The sequence below is a fragment of the Candoia aspera genome, chromosome 2, assembly GCF_035149785.1.
Source record: "Candoia aspera isolate rCanAsp1 chromosome 2, rCanAsp1.hap2, whole genome shotgun sequence".
In the NCBI taxonomy this organism is placed as follows: Eukaryota; Metazoa; Chordata; class Lepidosauria; order Squamata; family Boidae; genus Candoia; species Candoia aspera.
In genome coordinates this window covers 217,676,927-217,695,929 of record NC_086154.1, presented here as the reverse complement: position 1 = coordinate 217,695,929, position 19,003 = coordinate 217,676,927, and the positions used below count along the sequence as shown (strand labels likewise).

The window sequence follows — 19,003 nt, the reverse complement described above, 5'->3', positions numbered from 1 at the left end:
CTTGCTATTTCCCTTTTTTCCTTGAGAGGAAATTAGTCTGAAAGATGATCTCCCAAAATAGACATTTTCTTGTAGAGCTGATGGCTTGGATCCTAATGTGAAGTGAAAATGAGGAAGTTCATCTCCTCCTCTTCTAGCTGTCCCATGCTCCATTCTGCTGCTGTTGCTAGAGATTCTTGTGCATATGAACTTGTATATTTATATAGCCATGAGCCAAAGAAAAGGATCTTTTAACTGCAGTGTAATGCAAACCCCAACTAATTCATACTCTGTTAATTTTGCTCTTTGGGAAATAGAAATGTTAATGGAAACTAATTCAAATTCACTCTCAATACTAACAAGCAATGGGAAGAATTAATTCAGACAAATATTAATATTCAAACAGAGTAACAATTTATTTTTTACATACAACCAGAAAGCATGGAGAAGCAATTGTTCACTTTTACAGAGAGAAAATGGTTTAGTTTACATGCTAACATTTTTTTTCAGTCAGGGAAGGAATTGCTTGTATCCTTCCAAGAGATTACAGGGGATGTAACTGGTGATGTGATATAACTAGAATGGATGGGTGGGGGTGGGCAGGGTTTAAAGGGTGAAATTGGTAGCTTAAGCCTTGCAGAAGCTTATGACATCCGTTGTGCTCAGCGGTTATCTGTTATGCTTAGTTTGAGGGAGGCTATGGTTTAAAATAGCCTCCCTTGGGTCTTTAGCCTCTGCAAAGTCTGAGGCACCTGTTCAACCAGTAAAACTCATGTGGCATCCTGGTTAAGTTGAACTACTCAAGTGCAACTTCAGCTATGGAGGCCCAGTAGGTGACCTTGGGCCAATCATTCTCCCTTAGCCTAACATATTTCACAGGGCTGGGGAATGCTATGCATGGCACTTTAACCTTGTAGAGGAAAGGTGAGTTTAACTCTGATACCAATAGAAACACAGCCAAAATGTTCAACTCTACCCACTGTGGGTACCAGGGATAGTATGGCCTCAGGCTGCCCTTGCTTGTTCTATTTAACATTTCTAATCCTAAAGACAGAAAAGGCTGAAAGAAGGGAACCTCTCATATTCAAATATGGATGAAGACACTCTACTGAAATATCAGAGCTGTGAATACCAGTTTCACAGGCCAAGAGAAACTTGATTTCTGATGAAATGGGAGCCAATGGTGATGGTTTGAGAGAGAACAGAGGAAAGGCAGCTTACTGGCTGTTGAAGCAGCATGCAAAAGGATTACTGTGCAGAAAAATGCTGCCTGTAGGTCCCCTCTAGGATTTGGAACTTAGTTCAGTATTTATGAAAGGCGACATGTTGTAAGTTTATGCAGACATCATCCAAAAGTCCAAAAATGGACAAGAAAATGTTTTATAGGAAATAAAACTGATGGTGGCATTGGGTCAATCAATGAAAAACCTAATCTAGTACTAGAAATGCACAACCCCAAATAATTTATATTTGGAAATACTGAATAGTTCCTATTGGTCTGAATCAGCTCTCAGATTGGTGGGCTCATTATTTGACTGCTAAAAGCTATTCGCCTGAGCACCAGTCATCTAGTAGTTGTCTTATTTTCCCTAACAGAGCTTTCAGCATCCCAATTCAAAGTGCTGAAATCTTGGTTGTACAGGACCTTTTTTCTATCAATGGAAAAAATGACAAACTTTTCTTCTCCATGTACTTTCCAGTTGGATGTGGCTATGTTGGGCTGCCATTTGCAGTAGGCTACATTTGTTGAGAAGAATCTCCTGACAGACAAGAGGAAGCCCTAAAATTTATGGCTACTAACACTGCTTTTTCACTTCCAACACTATTGACTCTATTGACTACACTTTGCCTTGCATATATGTAATTTTTTTTCTATGTGTATGGCAGGACAGGAGCATAAAATGTGTTGCTGTATGTTCATGGCAGTCATTACCTTAGTTCTATTTCTATAGATACGGTACTGGTTGAATGGCTGTTCAGATGCTGTGCATTATTTTTTAATCTATATAAGAGAAGCCAAAATGCATCGTGGATAATTGACTTTATAAATGACACATTAACTTGTGTATTCTGAGTTTTCTATGAGACTCATGGACTAATAGCTCATATAGGTGATAGGATCAATCTTTTATTTCACCACTATTTCCTATGAAGTTCAAAGAAAAGCTGTTTTTGTTTCTCTTTTGCAGATGTCCTTAATTTGAAAGAAACATTGTAACTTGGTAACTGCTATATGCTTACTCCTCAGATTATAAGTAGTTATAACTTTACTGACCAGTGCCATCATACTGTTTAAAGGTCCTTGCTTCAACACTGGAATGTGTATGAAGTTGAAGCAATGATCTTCAACTAAATGAGCTCACTTAGTATCTTTATGAGGGTAGAAAGGAATCAGCAGCATGTAACTCTATGCAGCTACAGAAGATATCTGAGCTGTATATTCATATATTTTGATTATGCCCCCAAATTACATAGTTGTACAAAAAGTCACTTAGTTGCAATATATTTTAATTGTAGAATGCATGTTTATTCAGGAAGTCTATGAATTTCTAAGCAAGAGCCTTGATTTAAGAACAATTTTTAGCTGGGCTAAGATTTTAACTTTAAAGAAGCATCTTTTATATTGCTGAGAAGAGAAAATGCCCAATTTTTCTCATGATAGATATATTTATGTCACCAAGAAGCCAGGGGAACCTAGTCCTCTGTGGTTAAAAAGGGAACTCATCTTAATTTCCAGTATGCTAAAGTTTGCTTCTCACACCAAAGAGCTTATACATTTTTACCTGGTCTTTTAGAAAAGAGGAATAAAAATATCTCGTAACTAGGCAACTGAGAACATAATTTCCTTTTCCTTTAGTCCTGAAAAAATGGTAAGGTTGTGTCTTCAGAAATGCAGAAGTTTGCAGGAGTGGGAGTGAATTAATACTCTGGAAGTCTTAGTAATAATTAGTCTACTCCACTTTGAAACAGCCCAGCTGTTTTTCTCTCCTCTGCTCTAGAAATTGTAAGCTGATGGCCTTGTGGGTAAAACACTGGATTATTACCTTACCAACTTCCACCCCCACAACCCCTTACTGTGCTAAGCTTTATTGCAAAATGTATTCTTCCTGAACAAAATGGAGAATAGATTCTAACAATAGTTAAGAAAAAAAAAGTAGCGATTAATAGATTCTTTCTCTATAAAGGCTCAATCTAGCTAATATGATAAATTGAAGAAGACCTGGGTAGGACCACTGAAAGCATATCTGACGGCACCGTACAATAAAATAACCTATACACATTAAATGCTATCTCTTCTTTTAATCGTAAGAAACCATTTTCTAACACTCAGAATCTTCCGCTTTGATTAATCTTTCTGTAATACATAAAACCGAATGGAGTTAGTGAGTGGATAGGGCTTTGTCCAAGTAGTTTACTGAAGTGCATTGCAGTTTCACTCAAAACAAAACTGTAGTATAAAGGCGGCAGAAACATTTGGAAACTAATATACTGTATTGAGAAACTGCACTGTGAGGCAATTTTGGTGCCCTAATAACAGGTCACCTGATTTCCACTGTGTATCAATATTACATGGAGTATTACATCTTTGTAATACTTGCACAGTTCTTATGAAAATGTGCCCATCCTGATTTCAGCTCCTGACACTCCATTGTGTCTTGCTGATTCTTCTTGAATCAAGCTACTTAGCTCTATAAGCCTTCTATAATTCAGCTGCTGTTCCCTCAATTCTTATAACAGGAACTTGAAAGTACAGATTTTGAACTGTATAAAATAATCCAAATTAAGTCTATCTTGTACTAGTCACAGAAACTCTCATGCACACATAGGTCATGATGAAATCACAGGGTAATTCTTTGATTATGCGGTTTATTTTCCAGTGAAACCAAAGTATACTACTGCTGTTATCACAGAACATCTTCACATTTGATGCAAATATGAAAGAGTTAAATACAAAGTAATTAAGTGGCACTATTTTAAAAGAAATAATCCAAGGCTCTAATATTATATTATGTAAAACATATCATATGCATAACTTGTGTAAGCTCCAACTGCACTGCAGCTGTATTACTTTGAATATGTGCCACATTAATGATCATTTTTCAAGACAAACTGAATATTACTATTAGACATTAGTTAAGAGCAATATGTTTACTGCAGAAAACTAGTGCAACCTTTTTGTTTTTCAGTCTGTTATTCTAACTCTAAACCATTTTGTAAGCTCATACATTCCCTTGCAGAACATGTGTGTGTATGAATTTCTACATGTTTTTGTGTCTGTGTATATGCCACGTACACATGTGCACACACACAAAACCAATTCCATGTCATCATTAAACAGAAGAACTTTACAGTACAATGTGATGGCTAAGTTCTTTTTCAGGTATTCCTTTATTGTGTTCCTGAGGCACTCTGGACTGAAGCAGTAGAATCCTGATCGGGGAAGAAGGTGAACATGGGAGAGGCTGTCTCTGGAAGCCCAAGAGCAAGCACATGGCGGCATACAGGACATGTTCCAGACTAGACAAGAGAAAACACCATTGCTTCATTACAATTCAGGTCAGAAATTCAAGAACTTCCAACAGTACAGTTTCAAATATATTTAGGAAAAAAACTGCAAACTGGGAAAACAAAAGCTAAAAATGTACAGATTTAAATGTTTACATTGCCCCCTTTAAAATGCTTGTGTCAGCTTCACAGTAGTTTCTATGGTATAAATATTTAATCAAAACAGAGAGTATGTGTCATAAATATGATATACAGAGCTCTAATATTATTAAATATTTTAAGAAGGTTCTTAAAATTAGATATTACATAAGGTTTGTGTGTTTAAAATATACCAGAAATCTACATTACCATATGAAGCAGGCAACATGTCAAATACATTTCAGTTAATTAAATTCAAGTATTCTCTAGTGAAATGGCAATCTCTATGTGACACCTAATTCACTCTCCCACATCTCTTAAAATATACGTAATTTCATGGAGTAAGATTAGTTCACAACTAGTAGGCACAGTGGGGATTTCTGTAATTTTCAAGTTCAAGTCATTACCAAAGTGATAATCCAGTCACCTTGTCCAATATAAATGACCTAACACACTGCTAAAACAATTGTCTAAATTATAGTTAACTAAAATAAAACTCTTCAGAAGTGTTGTGTTATCTGGAAGGGACTGTAAATTCTCTACATTGAGTAATAATCAATTTGTAACTATTTACTGATACTACTATGTAGTCTGAATGTTACTGAATACCATACTGAATTACGGTATTCACTTCACTTATTAGGGCATGCGGAAGTTTAGTTAATTGCCCAGAACTTGTTGGAAATTATACGTCCAGTCGCCTTCATGGTGATCCATAGCATAGAATCTGAAATCTTTGAGAAGTCATTTAACTCTTCAAGGATAGTGCTTTGCTTATGTAACTCATTTTGCAAAGTACCCTTTCAAATGCCTTGTTCAACCCTAGAAAATATTCAATTCTTGAACGTGAGAATCTCTGCTTCAGCGTGCTTACTTCATTTCTGTTCTCTATTGATAACGACCATCTCAATCAGAATGGTTTGAGATGGTTTATAACAGGAGTTTATTAGGATAATGAGCCTTATTTAAGTAGCAGTGTATTGTGAATTAGGGCTTCATGACTTTCAGCAGACCAGAATGTATTTCAAAATTACTGAATTTAGAGATACATTATTTATTTCTCATGAAACTGTCCAGTTTTAATGAACATTTAATAGTTAGTATTTCAGAAACCTTTACTATGTAAGGTTGCTTCGTAATAGTATACACTACATTTTAAGTATGATGGAAAATGCTTTCCCATTTTTCATTCAAACTTTTAAAAAAGTAGATTGCTTTCTTCACAAGATGGCTTTACAACTTTGCAGTCTATGTAATTCTATTTTGTGATTGTCTAACACAGTACCATACCAATCCAGCTAATCACAACTATGCACTTCAATATACATCATATGATAACTGCTACTGTTGATGTGTTTCCAACCAAGATTGAACTGAACTAAGTCACTGATCTTAAGCAACAAAATCAATGGGCATGAATACCTTGACTAAATGCTTTTGAAGAAGCCAGTGAAATAGGTTGCTGCCTTTATCATTTTTATCTGAGTTGCTTTGGAGGCACTTTCATTTGTACAAATCTTTACCAGTAACCCATATTTATTTGCTTGCTAAACTGGTTTTGTGGAAAATACAGTTGGAGGTTGCAGTATTCTCCCCAGCCATGGACCTGTTCCAGATTACTTGGGGACTTACTCACAGTAGGGGTTACACACTTGATGTGTCCCTTGTCATGGACAGATCACCCCTTCTATCCTTGAAGTTCTCACCCCCTACTGCAGAGAGGTGACTGATAAACCCAGCAAGATTCCAAAGGGAACTTGGGGTTGCTCCCAAAGCTCTGTTCCATGGTCTGACTCAGGCCTTAGTCACAATCTGAAATGAGTGGGCGATCAAGGCCTTGAATTGATAATGCCTGGGTGTAATCTTTGTGCTTGTGGATCCCAGAGGGCCCCCCGGTTTTTAGAGGAATTCAGTGAGATGAAATGATGCAAGAGACACCTAGAGTGCAGCTGGAGGGAATCTGAACACAAGTATGAACCTTTATTAAAGCATATCTTGTGTAGTAATAATAGCAGTGAAATGTGCTTATTACTCTGCTCTTATCAGGTCAAGTGGCCCTGTTTGTAAGAAGAGGCTGGGAGAACTCTTGCAGGGTTGCTGCAAGGACTATCTTAAGCATTTAAGTGATGAAGTAACTTGGATCCACTCAGAGTTGGGCTCTGGCTAAGCAGTTCCCATGGAATTGACTGAAGCATGGTCTTGTTCAGTTATCTGGGAAGAGTTTCAGCCATTTGGTCCTGAGGAAATAGACAGAGTCCTTGGGTTGTTGAGTTCTGCCATCTATGTGTTAGATCCATGTCCCTCCTAGTTGATCAAGGTTTCCTGGGAGGCGACATGTAACCTGCGTCCCATAAATACTTTTTTGTGGAAGGGAGCAGTTCTGCATGCCTTGAAGGAGGCAGTGGTCTGCACCATCCTCAAGAAATCATCACTGGACCTTGCAATACCCCTTTTGGGGAAGGTTGTTGAGAAGGTGGTAGGCCTGCAGCTTTAAAGGGCTCTGAAGGAAGCAAATTATCTGGACTCATTACAGTTGGGTGTCAGACCAGGATATAGTACCATTGATCATGCTTGTGGATGACCTCTGGTGGGCCCAGTATGGGGGTGGGATATATATCCTGGCCATTTGTGATCTTTCAGCAGGTTTTGATATCATCAATCATTGTATTTTTTCTGGGCCAGTGAGTGGATTGGGAGTGGGAATTGAAATCACAGTTGTTCAACGGTTCTCTTCCTTCCTACAAGTCCTGTTCCAGTCAGTGTTGCTGGTGGGGAGAAGTCTAGCCCAAGGCCTCAGCTTTGTGTGGTACCACAGGGCTCAACTCTTTCTCCGTTCCTATTTAACTTTTACATGAAACTGCTGGGTGAGGTCATCCATTGGTGCAGGGTTAAATATCATCAGTACTCTGATGATATTCATTGTACATCTCTGTCCCAGGCCATTCAAGTGATACTGGGAAGTGCTTTCTCAGCGCCTGAAAGCTATACAGGTCGAGATAGGGATGAACCAGTTTTGGCTCAACCCTGACAAGACTGAGTGGCTGTGTGTTTTGCCCCACCTTATGATTTGCTGTCTTTAACTCTGCCTGGAATTACACTCCACCAGTCATAGATGGTGTGCAAGCTGGGGGTTCTCCTGGATTTGAATGTGGCTAGGAGAGCCTTTGTACAAATACATCTTATGCACCGGTTGTGCCCTTTCCTAGATCAGAAAGCATTGCTCAGGGTCACTCATGCCTTAGTCACTTCCCAATTGAACTACTGCAAAATGCTGTATGTGGGGATGCCCTTGAAAGCATTTGGAAGCTGCAGGTGGTCCAAACTGAGTGGCTTGGGCAGTAGTGATCACATTGCAGTATGCCCGTGTAACACCACTCCTTCATGAGCTGCACTGGCTTCCAGTAGGCTTCTGGATGCAATTCAAAGTGCTAGTTATCATCTTTAAAGTGCTACATGGTAAGGGGCTAGGTTACTTAGGGAATTGCCTATCTCTAATGGATAGAGTGGGCATGCAACAAATTCTCTCAGTGTAGTTATCACCTATGGGGCCTTAGAAGCATGCCTTCTCTGTCATGGTGCCTATCTTATAGAACAGCTTGCCCTAGAGGTATGGATGGCCCTGACCCTGTTGGCCTTCAAGAAAACAGCAAAGACCTGGCTTTTGCCAAGGCACTGGCGCCAGGATGTTGATGGGCCAGCATAGTACGGTTGACTGATGGATGCAAGTTTTATAAGGGCATCAACATTGGCTTGTTGTTGTTATTTGTTTGTTTCAAATTGTTTTTTGTTCTAATTATATTGTGTTTTTTATTCTTGTTGGTCACACAGAGTTCCTTCTGGTAGATGGGACATAGAAGTTTGATTGAGAGAGACAGACAGACAGACAGACAGATATCATAATTTTTTTGAACTCCAAGTTTTAAAGCAGCATTAAATTATAACATAATTACATACCTTTTGTAACCAAAGCGTTATGCATGTCACATGAAAGAAGTGGTGACATGGAAGCTCTGTTACAATTTCTTCTTTGATGTACTCACTACAGCAAATAGCACAACACTGCTCTTGACCTACAGCTTAGGAAAACAATGTGCATATTAATATACAAATGTAGATCTAGATTGTTAAAAAAATTGGCATAGTTATTAATAAATTAAAAATAGTTTTGGAAATAGCCAGATTAGAACAAATCAAGTTACAAAAGATGGTAACTTAATACCATAATATTAAATCATATAAAGATATTTGACCAGAACAATGAGTATCTCATCTATCCTTACCATTGTGTTCTTCTGTAATAATAATTTGTGGCAGACATTCTATGCTCTCTTTACTAGCTGGTGGATGAGCCTGCTCAACATCAATTGCAAGAGATTCTAGATGTGCCAGAGCAGTCTAGAAAAATACATGAAAAGAAACAAACATGTATATTTATATGTGTATGTATATGTGTGTTTGGTTGTTCTCATTGTGTAGGATTCTATAACTAGATATAAATTAATTGCTTCTATTTTTGCAGAAATGAAGACCGTATCAATATAAATGACATTAGCAAAGTTCTATAGTAAATATTAATTAAATTATGAGAAATAACAGTATAAACTTTGTTAATTAACTTGAGTGTATTTTATTAAAGTGGCTAACTGTCTATTCCAAACTCAATTGCTTTAGTAACAGTGTGATACTGTCATGAATTATGGCTTTTTTTTCAATTACTTGTAGTTGTAACTTGAAATTGGACCATAAAAATAGTGGCTTCAATAATCTAACACTAAGGAGGTATATATAAATAATGTCATCCTTATAAATGCCACACACAAAGACATCTCTCTTTAACTTTTCCACAATTTTAACCAACAGTCTTCTCTCCTAATGCATGGCTTTACTGCTCATCAAGTCAAATCTTTATTTCAGTCATTGATCAGTGTAATTATTGCTCAGGAGAAAAGCAGTCTACCATGAATGCTTATGTGGATAATATAGTTAAGCACCCATTACTATGTAGATCGTAACCTTCCAGAAAATCCTATTTGAGTGTCTATGGAGAGGATGGTTACCACCAAGCTGATAGCAAAGACAAACCTATGCAGAATTGCTTCTGAAATAAAAAGCACTTCCATATATTTGGGGTACAGTAACTATCTTTCTCAGATTGCGTGCCTAATTACCATGCTCGTAAGAATTGTGGAATTTGTAGTTCAATATATTTGGGGGGCAGCAGTTGAAAAAGGCTTGTTTTTCATCTTGTTTCTAGTAAATGTTATTTCAATTAAGTTCTCATTTATCAGACCCCAAATTTATACTGTATGAACAGATTGCCAAGCCTGGTGAACAGATGTCAATTTCATGTTCAGTAGTGGATCAGAATGCATAGGAGATGGCTACTAAATTTATGTCTCTGAGAAGATACTGGAGTGATATTCTATCCATTACTTACAAAGCACTTTCATATATATATAGTAATGTATATATATATAGTAATAACATCTATGCATTGTTTAATACATAAATATTTATTCTATTACACTATGTTTTATCGTTTGAATTCTTCACATACAGTATATGTCACTTTTAATCCATATTGTAGAAGTGAGGTTGAAATAAACATTTGTGGTTCAAGCTTCCCAATCTAAGGCTTAGCTTTCAATACAGAACTTCATGACTTATACCTTATCTATCTATCTATCTATCTATCTATCTATCTATCTATCTATCTATCTATCTATCTATCTATCACATTTCTATTACTGCCCATCTCCCCCCAAAAGGGGGACTCTGGGCAGTTTACAATAAAATTCTCCTTAAAATCTCAACATCATAAAATCACCAAATCAACACCTACAATACTAAAATAATAAATAAATATAAATATGGAATCCAAGTGGGAAATTTCCATTTGGTAGGGAGAACTCTACATCACCAGCCACCCCCAGGAAGAGCTGTTGCCCTTCCCATCCCAGGCGAGGCAGCAGAACCAGGTCTTCAAACCCTTCCGGAAGGTTGGGAGCGAAGGCCTGCCTCACCTCGGGGGGCAGAATGTTCCAAAGGGAGGGGAACCACTGCAGAGAAGGTCAACCTTCTGGACCCCGCCAGATGAAATTCTCTTACAGACAGGGTCCGTAACATGCCCTCTCTGCATGATCGAGTCAGGCGGGTCGATGTTATGGGGATGAGATGGTCCCGCAGATAACCTGGATCCATGCCATGTAGGGCTTTAAAGGTGATAACCAACAACTTGAATTGAACCCAGAAACAAACTGGAACCCAATGCAGCTCGCGCAGTAAAGGTGTTACGTGTGCTGATCTTAGAGCATTCATCACTATTCGCGTGGCTGCATTTTGAACCAACTGAAGCTTCCAGATACTCTTCAAGGGTAGCCCCATGTAGAGCACATTGCAGTAGTCTATATGGGAGATAACAAGGGCATGTGTCCTAACAGCCAGGAAACACACTGAGACAAGGAACTGGTCTCTAATATTTATTGCTAGTATTTAACAGGAATCCTAACAAACTGAAGAAGCGTGGGAAAACCCCAAGGGTTAAGGCGGTCCCGATCTGTGTCTCTTTGAATGGCTGACCAATTCCTCAGTGCTACGCATGCGCTTGACAGTCTGGATGGGAGCCCCCTGCTCGCCATCCTTACTCATGACAGCATGAGTGACTGTGCAGAGGGGATCTCGATCCAGGAAAGGGTGTAACTGGTGCACAACATGAAGTTGTGCAAAGGCCCTCCTGGCCACGGCTGCCATCTGCTCTTTGAGCAGGCGCCGTGAGTTCAGGAAGACCCCCAGATTCCACACTGGGTCTCTCTGGGGCAGTGCAACCCCATCCAGAACCAAAGATGACAATGTCCCAGATACCAAGGAGCCGTCAATCCACAGCCACTCCATCTTACCAGGGTTCAGCTGAAGCCTGTTGTTCCCCATCCAGACCTCCACAGCCCCCGGGCAGAGAGGGCAGCCACCACATCACTTACTTCACCCGGGATGGAGATACATATCTGAGTATCATCAGCATACTGATGGTACCTCATCCTGTGGTGATGATCTCACCCAGCAGTTTCATGTAGATGTTAAATAGGAGAGGGGAGAGAACTGAACCCTGTGGCACCCCACACAGCAGGGGTCGAGCGTTGGATCTCTCATCTCCTATCACCACTGACTGGGACTGGCCCTGGAGGAAGGAGGTGAACCAGCACAAAACCACGCCGCCCACCCCCAATTCCCTGAGCCATCCCAGAAGGATACCATGGTCGATGGTACTGAAAGCTGCTGAGAGGTCCAAAAGAGCCAGGATGGATGGACTGCCACCATCCTGCTCCCGCCAGAGATCACCCATAAGCACAACCAATGCAGTCTCTGTTCCATATCCCGGCCTGAAACCTGACTGAAAGGGGTCTAGATAATCCCTTTCATCCAGAATCCTCTGAAGTTGTAATGCCACCACTTTCTCAACCACCTTCCCCAAAAAAGGTAGGTGGCAGACTGGACGAAAATTGTCGAGAACAGTAGGGTCCAGTGAGGGCTTTTTGAGGAGGGGGTGTACCAGTGCCTCTTTAAAGGCAACTGGAATCACTCCCTCCCTCAAAGATGTATTAACCATCCCCTGGACCCAACCACATGTCACCTCCCGGGCTGCTTTCAGAAGCCAGGAGGGGCATGGGTCTAGATGACACATGGTGGCATTTACAGTCTGGAGGATCCTGTCCACTTTCTCAGGCCCAACAGGATCAAACTGTTCCCAGATAACAGGGTAAGAACGTTCCCTCATATCAAGAACTTCATGACTTATACCTTATAGATTTCGCACAAGAGCACAAACATTAAACTGAAATGCTCAGTTCTGTACCAAGCCAAATTCAAAGGTTTTGCTCTTAGAAGGATTATAACCAACTCTGGCAATAGAACTATCTGTGCCTCCATAAGTCCCATTTGTTCATTTATGTTTTTCACATAATTGACATTTTTATATCACTTGTGTCAATGGCATAAATATGTCCATTACATAATTATATTTATAATGTCATTGAGATAAATTTGAATTTAATGGATTTTTGGACTTAACAGACATCCATTCTCCCAGTCTGTTAATTCAAAGTTTTACTGTACGTATTCCACTGAGGTTGTTCAAATATCTGACAGAATCTCACTCTGAGTCATTAACACTAAAATACATAATTATTGTAATTATGCATTTAATAAAGCATTATTTGCTTATCCAATGAAAGTCCTTTTATAGGGACCTTTTCAAAGTTCAGATAACTTACTAATCAGTAAGAATGTTACCAATTGAATTCATTTAGCTTGAGAGAATCTGGAGTGAAACACTTTATGTCCCTCAATTCCGTATTAGTTGGTTACCACTGCATAGAAAATCTAAACTGTCAGCCTCCGCTATTTTCAAAAGAGAGGCGTGAAAATATAGTGAGTTGCTTTGACATTCAGAACTCCAATTTTCTACCACAGATTTGCAGGGATATTTTGTTGCCACTCTTGACTGGCAGCTTATAAACATGATTGCTTACAATAAAAACAACACATTTAAAACCATCATAGTATAGTTCATAAGGTGTTGGACTAGGACAGCAGCATCTGTAAAAAAAAAGCAATGACATCAAAATAACATCTATCGTGATGCCTTATCATACACTTCTCATTTGCCCCCTTGCCCTCCCCTGAGGACACTCATGAACTAGGACAGGGAGGCCACTCTCAGCCATGGAAGCTCACTGGGTGACTTTGTCCAGTCACTATAGAAAAAAGGAGGGACATGCACACAATAAATGAACAGGTAAATAAAATAAAAAGCAAGAGCTAGTATCTCCAAGTATCTAGTCCTGCATTGTAAAACTAGGAAACCCACATACAACAAATCTACGAGTAAGTTTGAATACTGATCAGAGTGAGAAAGTTCACACTTCAAAAATGTAATCTTTTAAGCACTTTGGAATTATATTATGTTAAACTTTAAGAAAGAAAAAGAATGACAAAAAAGAAATTAAACTAAATTATACTGTAACATTTACATTCAATATGGTTCTTAGTATATGGCAAACTGACTGGGAAACTCAAACCCACAACCCAACCAACTAGATGGTAACACTGTTACTTCATTGCTAAGATTACTAATCAAACAAATCTTTTGGACTTTGATATGATAGCTTTCAGATGTTGCACAGTAAGAATTCAAACAGTGCCATGTATGCTGCTTGGGCCAATGTTTGTTTCCAACTAAATATGCATTGTTTTTCATTTGCCTGACTCTTCTGTCTTCTACACAAAATGAAAAGAAACTGATGAATATTTAAATGCCCTTGTGTACACAAGACAGATGTAGACACAATCATGGGAAAGTGAATACATCAAAAGAATTGCGAAATTAGTTTCAGTTTGGTTACATATATAAATATGATTCAAACTGAAAGTTCAAAAACAGAATGGATTATTCAGATAACACTTTTACTAACATTACTCTCAAGGGGTTAAAGCAGCCTAAATTATTTATGCTTACCTGCCAGTGAAATAAATGTGAGGTGTTAGCCAAAGATATTATTTACTGGGATGAAATGGAATACAAAATGCATTGAGCTTATTGTTTTGTTACCTTAACAGATGTAACAACATATTATTCAAAAGTTCAACATTTCTTACCTGATTATGTAAAATCTAGAAAAGAATATTCTGAATTTAGCCCAGTTTTCTCATTTTGCCTCCAAAAGATACACTTTGAAGAATTTACTGTATTAAGCTGAGAATTAATTCCAAATTAATATGCCTTTTTTCCAGTTGTTATAAAGTCACTAACAAAGCAAGCTATAGAAACTGCTGTTATGTCAGAATGCACACAAAACAGACCAGTATTTCCTAAAGTGTGATATGTGATCCAGTACCAGTTCTTATAAAAAAATGCCACTTCTAAGGAAATATACAAATAATCATTTTCTTCCCCTCTGACCAGAGTGTTAGAGTTGTGAACTTGCCAACACTCTGTTCAGAAGGGAAAGAAGAAACTGTTGCTTTGAAATTTCCAACCACAGCATTGGTAATCAGGCCACTTACGCCTTACAGAATTAACTTTATGAATACACAAAAACCCGACAACCTGTACAAAAACCCAAACCACAGATACAAGAAACTATGGATAATGAGAACCACCTGTGTAACTTTTGAGGTTAACTACTTAGGATGTTTCCTTTAAAAAAATTAAGTGCCTTCCCATTTTCATCTTTCACGGAGAGCTACCAAAGAATTATTTTCTACTTTAAAAAATAGCGCACTTTCTAAATGTATTCTTCTAATAAAAACTTTGTGTTGGTTACATATGAACATTCCAACCAATAGTCAAGACAAGTTATCTACCACCTATTGGCAAAAAGTTAATAGTTCCTACACTGAACATTACTACCTTCTGAGTCTATGGAAGAAAACAAATTAGTTGGGTTCGCTGTCTTTATCCAACAATTCAGTGAAATGTAGAACTGAAGATATGGTGGAAAATACTGAGAACACACTAATGCAGGATAATCAATTTTTTTTTTTTGCATTAAAGGTACATGACTGCTATAGCAAACTTTGTCAAGTTTCATGTATTTTGTTAGACATGATTTCAAAGGCTATATTCGAGATCTCTGTTTAGGACAACAGCTGAGGACATTTTTAGGTGGTCAATGGTTTTATTATTCAAAGCAATATTGACTGGAAAAATGTGTTCGACTAAGCAGTGATGGGGCATGAGCGATGGCGGGGTGCCACACTGGGGTTATTTTGCAAATTCAAGCACTAGTGGTAGACTGTGCACTGTAGTATTTACAGAGAAGCGCCACCTGTAAAAACTGTGCCCTCCCTTCTGAATTCCACTTGAAGTTTATACATTCTATCATTTGTACTTCAAATTACTGAATTATTATTACCTTGGGCAAAGAAAAAGAAATGAATATGAGTATCTCTTAGTATACTTCATGGTTGGATGGCTATCAAAAGAAAGACATTTTGAAACATGTCTTTGAAATTAAAGATAAAATTTTATTCTTCCTGGAGTGACATCTTCTGTCAACAAATAATGCTGATGTAAAGACAGGTTTCATAGTTTGATTGGTTAACAATGGAGATTTACTTATTGACATATTTTGGCTTTTAAATAAGTTAAATTAGAATTTACAAGGCACTAAAGTTTGAAAAAAGCTGAAGCAACAAAAAACTCTTATGGACACAGCAAGTTAACTAAAGAGAGATTTTAATTTTTTTTGTTCTTTAACTGCATTACAAGAAAAATATGGCGAAACCAGTATTATCTCAGATGTGTTTTATGCAGCAGTCAAAGAACATCTTTTTCACCTAACATCTAGTTTAAATGAGTATTTTCCTCTGATAAGAGTAAAATATTAAGAACCATTTATACTCAGTAAACATAAAAGAAAATCTTTTGTTGAGTAAGTCTTATCTTATTCATTAAAAGGTAATTAAAGATCTTTAAAAAGATACAGGTAGTCCTTGTTGAATGACCACCTGTTCAGCAACTGTTCAAAGTAACAACGGTGCTGAACAAGAGGGACTTATGATTGGTCCTTGTAGTTGGCCACTGCAGTGCCCCTGCAGTCACGTGATCGCACTTTGGCGCTCGGCAACTGGCTTGCAATTATGACATTGCTGTGTCTTGCAGTCAAGTGATCACCATTTGCAACCTTCACTGCTGGGTTCTGACAAGCAAAGTCAATGGGGAAGCTGGCAGGAGGTCGCAAATGGTAAGCACCTGGTCATGGGATGCTGTCACCTAATGACAGCAACTGGGACTGCTGAAACTGCCGTCATAAGTCAGCATGGTCACGTGATGTTGTGCTTTATGACTGTTGCTTAGCAATGGAGTTGCTGGTCCCAACTACCATCACTAAGCAAAGACTACTTGTACTTAATATGTTAAGACCCTCAGCCTTTAAACAAGGAATACAATAGTGCTACTGCTGAAAATGAAGATAACCGCCTGCCATGATGTCAAAGGGGTGATATAATAACTTTCTAATTGTGCCCATAGTGTTTTTTTTTTAACTTGGTCACTGGCATTCCACTGAGAAACTGATGTAAAAAAATACATGTAATGGAAAAACTAAAGATCAGCTAAGTTAAAGTGCCCATCAAAATACAATAGCCATAATTTAGATAAAGAAAATATTTCCATTAAGAAAAACCACCTTAGTATCTTAACATTCAATTTAAAGTAACTTAAAGTTAGTATCATAGAAATATAACTTAAAGCTAAAAATTTACTCAGTGGCATTCCTATGCTAATAGTGGCACCTCCCTGGATAATATATGTGTGTAGCGGTACTACTGAAAGTAGTAAAGCATGCAAAATCCATTTATGAAATGATAGGAAATAATCTCTCTGAATTTTCTTCTTGTTCCAAGTCACTGAAAGTCTCTCCATAGAGTTCCATGGCCTTAAAATGTGCAGAGATTTCATATTTTTATGCTAAATTGGATTCAGATAAAATAAGGTGGGAAATCATTATAGGTAACGGTTACAGTATTATGGGTGGTAGGCAAAGCATCAGGGCTTCACTCAAACTGAATGACATTTAACCAATATTACCCCGTCTCTCATTTCCTGGAACACCACAAGGTGGAAATCCAAGAGCAGAGATCCACTGTTTCTTGCCTATATCTCCAGCCATGACGTAGTTTCTTTCCAGGAAACATGGCACGTTGGTGCATTGCTAACAGAGAGGTTTAAGACAATCACACTGGAAGCTGTGCCTGGTACAGGCCATGGGAGGCTTTGCCAGGGTTCAGGTATTTTAACATCCACCTCACTGTAGGCTCAGTTAACTAGTTTACAACCATTAGACCAGTATGCACTGGCAGTTCTGCTTCAATTCAATAGGAGTCAACTCCCTTGGATTACTGTGTACATCCCACCCCTGCGTATACGTTCACAGATAAGACATGTATGGGATAAAATAGATACCTACGTGGAAGATCTAATGGTGGCATTCCCTGAAGCATACTTAATATTGGCTGGTGATTTTAATGCAAGAATTGGAGCAAATGACAAATCACTTTTTGCCAAATTTCATTACCAACCTTTACCCTCTATAATAACACCCCCTATTCTATGCCACCAATCTAAGGATATATACAGTGACTATAGAGGGCTCTGCCTTGTTTGAACTTTCACAAAACTGAACTTGGTAATTTTAAATGGGTCTACTAGTGATGATTACCCAGCTGAGTATACCGACTGGGCTGGCACCAAGCTTCCCTGTTAGACTCTGCTGGGATCTCTCATTAATCTCCTATCTATGTAAGTTTGTAATTGTCGGTCAACCTGAAAGTAACCATTTCCCCATTACTCAGTGCTTGAAAATCTCTGATAGATTGTTTCTACTTTCTTGTCATGTTGCAACAGTGGCTGATGACCTTTGCCCCATTTGTGCTAAATGAACATTTCAGCAAGCAGCAAGAGTTACTAACTTTGTTAGTATGGAACCAGCTAAGTCTCTTTATTCAGCAATAGTGGAGGGTAAGTCAGATGACATCATACTGGCTAATTTTAATAACTTGACCAAATTATTTCTATCATTGTTAATAGCCCCCAAGTCTGTTACAATTAGGCATGATCCAAGAATACGTCATGCCTGGTTTGATCATGAATGTCATGAAGCCTGAAATTCTCTAAACCACCATTTTAAATTTTACAAAGAGAATCCTGGTTCTTGTACAATTTCTGAGTTAATGACGTTGAAATAACAATATAAACAGTTAACCTGTCAAAAAAAAAAAGGAATGCTATGAGGGTATCCTGGCAACACTTAATAGCGGCTGCCAGTGCAAAAAACCCTGCTGTCTTTTGAAGGTTGGTAGCCCCTTCTTTTTCTAACAATACTTATAGCTCTTCACCACATATACTAGCCAGTACACAGTATGGGAAGACTATTTTGTTACCCTATATAGTCAAGCAGAGAATTCTCTGGCAGAGTTGGATGTGACCTCCCTCCCCCATTGGCCCCCAGTCTCATTCTCAAAGATCAGAAATATAATTAAACAGTTCAAACTAGGGAAAGCCCCTGGTTCAGACTTTATTATGTATGAAGTAATAAAAAATAATTTGGAATGGAGGATCCCAGTGCTAGCCTCACTTTTCAACCATGATACCATAGGATTGGGGCTTGGGTATTATAATACCAATATATAAGCAGGACAAAAGAGATGACCCAGTTAACTACCGCCCAATTAGTTTGTTAAGTCAGATCAGCAAAATGTACGCTAAACATCTCCAGGAGAAACTAAATGATTGGCTTGAATCTGAAGACACGAAAGCTGGCTGGGTGACCTTGGGCCAGTCACTCTCCCTCAGCCCAACTCACCTAACAGGGTTGTTGTGGGA

The 19,003-nt window shown here is 38.4% G+C and overlaps 1 protein-coding gene across 10 annotated transcripts in view; it reads right to left on the bottom strand.

Annotated features, from left to right (window-relative positions):
• Nucleotides 1–370: 370 nt before the first annotated feature.
• Nucleotides 371–19,003, bottom strand: part of PJA2 (praja ring finger ubiquitin ligase 2) — a 64,964-nt gene continuing 46,331 nt past the window's right edge. For all 10 annotated transcript variants that reach the window (XM_063295354.1, XM_063295351.1, XM_063295349.1 and 7 more), the window contains 3 exons: nt 8,904–9,018; nt 8,578–8,699; nt 371–4,497 (listed from right to left, as the gene is read on the bottom strand). In XM_063295354.1, the coding sequence (XP_063151424.1) occupies nt 4,369–4,497; nt 8,578–8,699; nt 8,904–9,018 (366 nt within the window). In that variant the 3' untranslated portion in view covers nt 371–4,368. The remainder of the gene's footprint in view (nt 4,498–8,577; nt 8,700–8,903; nt 9,019–19,003) is intronic.